The 10,189-nt window shown below is 36.6% G+C and overlaps 1 protein-coding gene across 1 annotated transcript; it reads right to left on the bottom strand.

Moving 5' to 3' along the window:
* Positions 1 to 7,851: 7,851 nt before the first annotated feature.
* LOC125249050 (olfactory receptor 52K2-like) lies at positions 7,852 to 9,816 on the bottom strand. The gene is made up of 2 exons (XM_048161240.1): positions 9,621 to 9,816; positions 7,852 to 9,447 (listed from the first exon to the last, which is right to left on the bottom strand). The coding sequence occupies exon 2, from the start codon at positions 9,387 to 9,389 to the stop codon at positions 8,460 to 8,462; it is 930 nt and encodes a 309-aa protein (XP_048017197.1). The 5' UTR covers positions 9,390 to 9,447; positions 9,621 to 9,816; the 3' UTR covers positions 7,852 to 8,459.
* Positions 9,817 to 10,189: the final 373 nt, after the last annotated feature.

The following is a 10,189-nucleotide window of genomic DNA, read 5'->3' on the forward strand; positions in this document are numbered from 1 at the left end:
GTCTAAATAATAAGATGTATAAATGAATGTTTAAATAGTTTATTAATCATTTACTTACACTTACTAAATGAACTACTGACAACTCCTAAATAACTGGTTTGTAAATAATGTAATACTTAATTTAGAAATGATAAATTGATTATTAATTAAGTATGAAAATACAATTATTAAACACATTATAGATATGCTTATAAATCAAGAATAAAGCAATTATAGCTGTATTTATAAACTACTTACTAATGTCTATTAATGCTTTATAAGTGATGAAATAACTATTAACTAATGCTTAACTAATGCTTCATAGTGTGCAGTTATTATAAAGTGTTACCAAAAAGACAATTCTTGCTAGCAGGTCCTCAACCCAAGCACAAGCTTCACCACAACGGTAATCTCCAAAAAACACTAACATATCAAAAACTTTTACATAATAGAACATTAAACAGTAAAATGTCTCTCCCTATTCTCATCTCTCTAAAAAAATGCATAAAATAACACTTTTTCAACATTTACTCTCCCACTTCAGCCCGGTGTTCTCCAGCATCGGAGGAGAAGAGCCTTGGTGAGAGAGGTAAAGAAGAACCCAAAGATCACTGTGGCTGAGCTCCAGAGATGCAGTCAGGAGATGGGAGAAAGTTGTAGAAAGGCAACCATCACTGCAGCCCTCCACCAGTCGGGGCTTTATGGCAGAGTGGCCCGACGGAAGCCTCTCCTCAGTGCAAGACACATGAAAGCCTGCATGGAGTTTGCCAAAAAAAACACCTGAAGGACTCCAAGATGGTGGAGAAAACCAGGCACTGCAAAGCATGATGGGAAGTGAAAGTCGTGTTTGATTGGGTTACTTGACTGAAACATGTTATTTAAAAGTGAAAACATCAAGTGAGTTCTAGTAACCATTTCAAGTCAATTTAACATGATGCAATCACATTTGAACCAAAAACAATGGTGTTAAATCAAAATAAATTGTTTAAATAAAGTGAACAGCATCAAAAAAAAAAGAAAAAGAAAAAAAAAACAATATATATATATATATATATATATGTATATATATATATATACACAGTGGGTACGGAAAGTAATTTACAGTTTTTAATTTAATTTAAAAAAACCTTACATTTTTCACTGTGTTATATTGCAGCCATTTGCTAATAAAATCATTTAAGTTCATTTTTTTCCCTCATTAATGTACACACAGCACCCCATATTGACAGAAAAACACAGAATTGTTGACATTTCTGCAGATTTATTAAAAAAGAAAAACTGAAATATCACATGGTCCTAAGTATTCAGACCCTTTGCTGTGACACTCATATATTTAACTCAGGTGCTGTCCATTTCTTCTGATCATCCTTGAGATGGTTCTACATTTGAGTCCAGCTGTGTTTGATTGTACTGATTGGACTTGATTAGGAAAGCCACACACCTGTCTATATAAGACCTTACAGCTCACAGTGCATGTCAGAGCAAATGAGAATCATGAGGTCAAAGGAACTGCCAGAAGAGCTCAGAGACAGAATTGTGGCAAGGCACAGATCTGGCCAAGGTTACAAAAAAAATTCTGCTGCGCTTAAGGTTCCTAAGAGCACAGTGGCCTCCATAATCCTTAAATGGAAGACGTTTGGGACGACCAGAACCCTTCCTAGAGCTGGCCGTCCGGCCAAACTGAGCTATCGGAGGAGAAGAGCCTTGGTGAGAGAGGTAAAGAAGAACCCAAAGATCACTGTGGCTGAGCTCCAGAGATGCAGTCGGGAGATGGGAGAAAGTTGTAGAAAGGCAACCATCACTGCAGCCCTCCACCAGTCGGGGCTTTATGGCAGAGTGGCCCGACGGAAGCCTCTCCTCAGTGCAAGACACATGAAAGCCCGCATGGAGTTTGCTAAAAAACAAGATGGTGGGAAATAAGACCTGAAGGACTCTTAATTCAAGATGGTGGAGAAAACCAGGCACTGCTCATCACCTGTCCAATACAGTCCCAACAGTGAAGCATGGTAGTGGCAGCATCATGCTGTGGGGGTGTTTTTCAGCTGCAGGGACAGGACGACTGGTTGCAATTGAGGGAAAGATGAATGCGGCCAAGTACAGGGATATCCTGGACGAAAACCTTCTCCAGAGTGCTCAGGACCTCAGACTGGGCCGGAGGTTTACCTTCCAACAAGACAATGACCCTAAGCACACAGCTAAAATAACGAAGGAGGGGCTTCACAACAACTCCGTGACTGTTCTTGAATGGCCCAGCCAGAGCCCTGACTTAAACCCAATTGAGCATCTCTGGAGAGACCTAAAAATGGCTGTCCATCAACGATTACCATCCAACCTGACAGAACTGGAGAGGATCTGCAAGGAGGAATGGCAGAGGATCCCCAAATCCAGGTGTGAAAAACTTTGGCAGCTTTCCCAAAAAGACTCATGGCTGTATTAGATCAAAAGGGTGCTTCTACTAAATACTGAGCAAAGGGTCTAAGTACTAAATACTAGGGTCTAAGGACCATGTGATATTTCAGTTTTTCTTTTTTAATAAATCTGCAAAAATGTCAACAATTCTGTGTTTTTCTGTCAATATGGGGTGCTGTGTGTACATTAATGAGGAAAAAAATGAACTTAAATGATTTTAGCAAATGGCTGCAATATAAAAAAGAGTGAAAAATTTAAGGTGGTCTGTATATATATATATATATATATATACACACACACACACACATACACACAGTGTATATCAGTATCAATATATATATATCCAAGTAATACATGAGTCTTCTTTGAAACACAAAGTTAATCTGAAGTTAAACCTGCCTTCTGGTAGGTTTAATTTAAGCCTCAATTTAGTCCTGGAGTAGCTCTAGTCTTCCTTCCGAAAATCAGTTTATTAAACGCTGGACTACACTAAGTCTAGGACTATTTTAAACCATGACAGAAAGCAGATTTCTGTTAATCTGGTTTAAAGGGCCATTTTATTCTAGGACTAGGCTTAATCTCTGTCTGGGAAACCGCCCCATAAGGTTCAGGATTAGTTCTAGTTTAATAGTTAATTTAGAAAGACTGGTCTAGTTTGTCCAGCAAACTATCAGTTTTCCTTATCGACTATTATAAATGGAGATTATTCCTCTGGCCACGAGAAATAACTTCCTATTCTAGCATTAAAGTGTAAAGCTGTTTGCAAAATCGTAATGTAAAAGTTACTTGATTTTCTGAATGAGCAACAGAAACAATCGAGCATGAATATAATGTATGTAATAGATATGAACTACGAATATATGACTAAAATACAACAAAAGAACATACATAGAATAAAACGAAAGTAAAGTCAAGAAAACAGAGGTGATCAAAGAAGTGGCAAAATTACAAAGCCTTTGAGAGCTAGCAAGGAAACCCAACTTACACATGGAGCTTAAAACACGTCTAAAGGAATGGTTCTATACTTGCATAGGTTTAGGTGCTCTGGTTACTTCATCTTTCAGTGCGTGCAATCTGGAGCGATTGGTCCTTTTCCCGAGGAAGGGTTCTTCGGCGGGATTTTCAAACAAGGTTTTAACTTAAGAGTAAGATAACCGGAAAATAAAGAAGAAAGAGTCTCGTAGGTGATGAAGAGTGAAGACTTCGGCGACGGATGAAGAAGACTCAACGGTGAGGAAGGCTTGACAAAAGAAAACGTGTCGAAGAGACGCGTGTCGTTGTCTTTTAAGGATGCGCTGGCCAATGGCAAGGGTGCAATTTTGGTGGGCAAACTTTTTCTTTGTCTCCATTTACGACCTAATTTGCATAGTATATGAAGTGTCAGATCTGAGTACATTTTCTTCAAAGTACTATAAAAAATAGAAAAATGCACTTTACAGTGATGTAACATACATTGTTAATTAGAACATTCGGAGAGGTTTAAATCGAAACTAAACATGCTAGGTGGCAAAGACATTAAGGGAGAGATACAGTTTTATACTTCAATATACCCTTTAGAGTGAAACTAAAACAACTACAGTCATAGCTAAGCTTATATAATATGGATACATACATGCAAACTTGAATACAACGGGTCCGCAAATTGTTCCCACAAAGTTGGGAGCATGAAATTGTCCAAAATGTCTTGGTATGCTGAAGCATTAAGGAGTTCCTTTCACTGGAACTAAGGGGCCAAGCCCAACCGCTAAAAACACAACCCCACACCATAATCCCCCTCCACCAAACTTTACAATTGGCACCAGGGCTTAAAAACGGAAAAAAAAAAAAAAAAATCAATCGTTCCACTCCGAGCAGAATCGGTATTTTAACGTTTCTGTTCCATCGTTCATTTGTATTATAAACATTCCGAAACCGGTTTTATAAGAAAAAAAATAACGGTTAATAACGTTATTAAGCCTACTTAATAACAAAGAGAGTGTATTTGCCGTCTTAGCCAATAGGCCTACAATTATCTTTATAGCAAGATTCTGTCCAAATGTAGCCTAAACCTATTAAACGAAAGGAAAAACACTGGTTTATAAATATTTTTTCAAGATATTTTAATGTTTGCTGCATGGTTAAAATACAGACGCTATTCCTGAGAGGAAAAAAGTTAAGTCGCATATCCGTCGCATTTTATTATTACATTCAGAAATAATGATAATAAAGTGATCAGTAAATAAAGTAAAATGTTTACAAATAGCCTAGCCTTGCTTTGTTTATAATGTTTGTAAACATAAATTATGAACAAAACTGCCCTATATTATTTTACCTATCCACTTATGTACTCCACAACAAAACCTCTATAGTTAACAGTTGGACTATTCAGGCTATATAAACGTCAAGCCAAAATGAATAAAAATAATTATCTTTTATTTTTTAATGCCATTCCAGCTTCTATTGCTATATTCAAGGCGAGAAACAGGTTAATTTATTGGAAATAAAACTAAATAAGATGCAAAACTAATTAATTTAAAGGTGCCCTAGATTATGTTTTTAAATATAAGTCTAAGGTGTCCCCTGAATGTGTCTGTGAAGTTTCAGCTCAAAATACCCCATAGATTTTTTTTTATTAATTTTTTTAACTGCCTATTTTGGGGCATCATTATAAACGCGCCGATTTTATGCTGCGGCCCCTTTAAATCCCGTGCTCTCCGCCCACAGAGCTTGCGCTTGCCTTAAACAGTGCCTTAACAAAGTTTACACTGCTAATATAACCCTCAAAATGGATCTTTACAAAGTGTTCGTCATGCATGCGGCATGTATGCGTCGGATTATGTGAGTATTGTATACTGTTATATTGTTTACTTCTGATTTTGAATGAGTTTGATAGTGCTCCGTGGCTAACGGGTAATGCTACACTGTTGGAGAGATTTATAAAGAATGAAGTTGTGTTTATGAATTATACAGACTGCAAGTGTTTAAAAATGAAAATAGCGACGGCTCTCTTGTCTCCGTGAATACAGTAATAACCTTTGGTAACTTTAACCACATTTAACAGTACATTAGCAACATGCTAACAAAACATTTAGAAAGACAGTTTAGAAATATCACTAAAAATATCATGCTATCATGAATCATGTCAGTTATTATTGCTCCATCTGCCATTTTTCGCTATTGTCCTTGCTTGCTTACCTAGTCTGATGATTTGGTTGTGCACATCCAGACGTTAATACTGGCTGCCCTTGTCTAATGCCTTTTATAATGTTGGAAACGTGGGCTGGCATATGCAAATATTGGGGGCGTACACCCTGTTACGTAACAGTCAGTGTTATGTTGAGATTCGCCTGTTCTTTGGAGGTCTTTTAAACAAATGAGATTTATATAAGAAGGAGGAAACAATGGAGTTTGAGACTCACTGTATGTCATTTCCATGTACTGAACTCTTGTTATTTAACTATGCCAAGATAAATTCAATTTTTCATTCGAGGGCACCTTTAAAGTGAATCTGTAGCCTACCTTTCTCATTCGGCACGAATCCAACTCTCTTCATTCTTGAAACGAATGCTAAACTTATTTATTATATGAGCTTTGTACTTAGCTTTGTCAGGTGGTGGTCACGGGTGGTAAACGGCAGACTGTATTACAGAACTGAATTGAGCAGTGTAACGTTTGGTTGATTGCATTTTATTTTAATATTTAACAGCTGCGATATCAAGTAAGCAATGCAAGAATTTGTGTGCACGCACGTGAGGCGCCGGCGCGACCACTGGATTTGTTTTCCTTCTATAAGACTGTAAACTGTATCCGTAATTTATGGTCATACTGGTAAAAGAAAGACATAATTTATACATTTACAAAAGACACTCAAATAACGAAAACAAGCAGAATGTCTGTTTTCTTTTCTAGATCTTTGGAGTGTGCCACAAATAACCACTTTCATTTTGTTAATCTGTATGTAACGGGTACTTAAGCCCGTCTGATAGGGGTTATATATCCTGTGGCTCTGGATGAATGGTGACAATGGATCTTTGTCCTTGCCTCCAAATTCAATACGCTCCGTACTATTCTGTTTTTCTTATTAGGGCTAAAATGAGGAGGGCTCCAGGCTTTATGTTCTGTCACGGGCCCAACCTGGAGTTTATAACACATGTGAGAGAGCCCTGAACCACCTAATATCTTCCCAACCTCACAATGTCCTACAGCATAGACGGGAACGCCCCTACCCCAGAACCAACAAATGCTTAAATCCTAAATACCAGCAGAAACAGGCAGAAAAACATTCACAAAGTTTTTCACTGGCTCAGAATCAACTATTTAATTTCTAGAAATCATATAAAAAATAAAGGTTTAGTCAGCTTAAACAGGTATAAAAAATAATAATAATAATAATAAAAAAATCATTCAGAGAAATTAGACACTGAATAAACCAATAGAAACAAAGAAAATAATAACAACCGTTTCAAAGATCCAACTCCTGGGCTCTTTTAAGTAAACAATGTATACACAGTTGGAGCTAATTCAACTTCTTTTCACAGTTCAGAATAAACATTCCCTTAAAGGAAGTATTTCAACATTTCAGAACACATTCAAATCAAATTAAATCTCTTTAACACAATCACATAACAAATTTCACCCAGTCAAATGAACATTTCTGTATTTCTTTAAAAGAACATTTTTCAAAACTCAAAGCTTTCTCTGTATTTCAGTTCTCTTAAATCTAATGCAGTCCAATCACAGAACAGCTCTGGGGTGCGTTTCCCGAAAGCATCGTTGGTGAACCATGGTCGTAAGTCCCATTGAACTCTATTGGTAACGACGGAACTTGCGACCATAGTTCGCTTTGGGAAACGCACTCCAGATGTGTAATAAGCGTTTCAGTTCAATCTCTCCCTTTATTCAAATGTCCGTGTTGCTTTTACCTCTTAATCTGCAGGTTTCAGAATGAACAAGGAAACATCTTGGCGGCGTGCTTTACACCACTGCATCTGATGCTTTGCATTGCACTTGGTGATGTAAGGCTTGGATGCAGCTGCTCGGCCATGGAACCAAATTCCATGAAGCTCTTTACACACTGTTCTTGAGCTAATCTGAAGGCCACAGGAAGTTTGGAGGTCTGTAGCTATTGACTCTGCAGAAAGTTGGCGACTTCTGTGCACTGTGCGTCTCAGCATGCGCTGACCCTGCTCTGTGATTTTACGTGGCCTACCACTTCGTGGCTGAGTTGCTGTTGTTCCCAATTGCTTTGACTTTGTTATGACAAACAGTTGACTATGGAATATTTAGTAGTGAGGAAATTTCACGAATGGACTTATCGCACAGGTGGCAACCTATCCATGCTTGAATTCACTGAGCTCCTGAGAGCGACCCATTCATTCACAAATGTTTGTAGAAGCAGTCTGTATGCCTAGGTGCTTGATTTTATACACCTGTGGCCATGGAAGTGACTGGAACACCTGAATTCAATTATTTGGAGGGGTGTCCCAATACTTTTGGCAATATAGTGTGTGTATGTGTGTGTGTGAGTGAGTGAGTGAGTGTATCTGGATGTGGGGGTGGAAGGATGTAAACGCGTAACTGTAAGTCAAACTACAAAATAAATGTACAATGAAAGTAAATGGACATTTTATTCAACTGGTAATTGGCTGAATGGATGAAATGACATATTTGAATTTCATGATATCCGCCTATCCCCCATCAGCCCCTTAAAACCTAGAAATGCCACTGAAGAGGCTTTCACTGTCTGGGTCAAAATGGTTCTGTGAATTTTATCAGCATTTATCAGAGTTATTGATGCTCATATGTAGCTTATTGTTGACTTTTAGAGTCCATCTATATATCTATCTAGAAATGCTATGACTGTTTTGAATATAAGTGCAACAAAATAAAAAAAAAATGAATTTGTGACCTGTTTGTTTACCCCAATCACAAATCTTGCTCTGGAAATTTATCTAGAGTTAGATATGTTTTCTCCACATAATAGGCTTTTTTTCATTATTATTTTATCAAAACAGTATCTGCCTCTCCAGTGTACTACCATGTTGAGAGTAACAACCAATATTTATTTTATTCATTACATGGCTAAACCCTTTTCACTTTTTTATAAATTTTAGAAATGTTTCTCTTATTTCTTTTGTTCTCACTCCATAAATAATTGGGTTAAAACAACTTGGAAAAAGTAAGTACATTGTGCTTACAAATACACGACTACTGGGAGAAAAATTATTTCTTATTCTGTATGACAAAAATGCAATCAAGGCAAAAGTCAAAGTAAATGACATAACAATGATGTGAGTAATGCAGGTGTTTAAGGCCTTCATGTTAGTTTTGCCAGATTTGAACACAGAGGTAAAAATCAGAATGTAAGAAACATTGATAAGAATAAAATCTGCAGTTGCTATAAGGAAAGCAGACAAAAGTCCTACAATATTATTAACAGATATATCACCACATGCTAACTGAACTAATGCCATGTGCTCACAAAAACAGTGATCGATCACATTTGTTAAACAAAATGACAGTTTTCCAGCCAGAGAGACTATGGTGACCACCAGGAATACATTTCTGATTAATGGTATAACAACATACTTTAGAAAGTTAGGGATTTCCATGTATTTGTGATAATTAAGAGGTTTGCATATTGCAAAGTAACGATCCAGTGCCATCCACAAAAGCAAAGTGGACTGAAATGTTGCAACAAAATGAATGCAAAACATTTGTATCAAACAACCTGTTAAAGATATCCCACTCCAATTCAACAAAAAGTTAAGAAGCATGTTAGGTACAAAAAATATAGGCAATATCAAGTCTACAACTGCCATAAGACCAATTAGTACATACATTGGAGAATGCAGAGATTTTTGAGTGGTTATTAAATATATGAGAATAGAATTTGCTGTGATAGCCAATAAAAACATCAGGAAGAAAGGGATAAATAAAAAAGGCCTCCATTCTCTTAGGCTGTAGAAACCAATCATTTTGAAGTCTGTGAATGAAATGTTTTCTGCAGGAAGGTCCTTCATGCTGAAAAAAGTCTTTGCACTCACAGTATTCTGTTTAAATTATGTTGGTCAGGTTTCCCTGTAAACAACACAAACATGCAACATGCATTTCTAATTAGAACAAATACATCTCTGTGTTGTGTACATTCACAGCTAATGGTATTTTCAGATGTCATTTATCATTATGATCTTCTAGAAGAATTACAATGTACTTTACAACAATAACAATAAATTTAAATTCAATAAATTTACCTTATTTCTGAGCCTTTGTTTTACTGTGATATAATCTACACAAATGGGATTTTTAGAGAGAAAAGGGCCAAACTAGACACTTTCATAAGTTATCATGCTACCTCTTATACTATGGTAATAATAGAAATCATAATATCATTTTTCAGTTAATGCCTTGTCTTACATCTTAGTGTGAAATGAAAGGTAGCCGCATATCACGGTCACTAAATACACCATGTTGTGTCCCCAAGAGTCTGTGCACTACTGTATTCCCATAGAGCTCAGCTTCAAACTTTTAAAACATATACATTGTATTTTACTCAATGTGAGAGACTTCATTGGAATAAAAAAGAATTTTACTTGATTTTATTGTTTATTCATCAGATTTTTATATGTCCATCAGATGTTTATATGCCCAACAACAGCAAATACTTTCTCCTGCCTTAATTCTTTTTTGTACTTAAAAAAGAAAGCAGTGCAAACATCACAGTTTATTCCGTACAATATTTAATCATATATGCATCAATGTCATGAACTTGATGCAAGCTGTAACTGTAGCCAGTGCAGAGAGATAAACAGAGGTGTGATTA

The sequence above is a fragment of the Megalobrama amblycephala genome, linkage group LG16 (assembly GCF_018812025.1).
Source record: "Megalobrama amblycephala isolate DHTTF-2021 linkage group LG16, ASM1881202v1, whole genome shotgun sequence".
In the NCBI taxonomy this organism is placed as follows: domain Eukaryota; kingdom Metazoa; phylum Chordata; class Actinopteri; order Cypriniformes; family Xenocyprididae; genus Megalobrama; species Megalobrama amblycephala.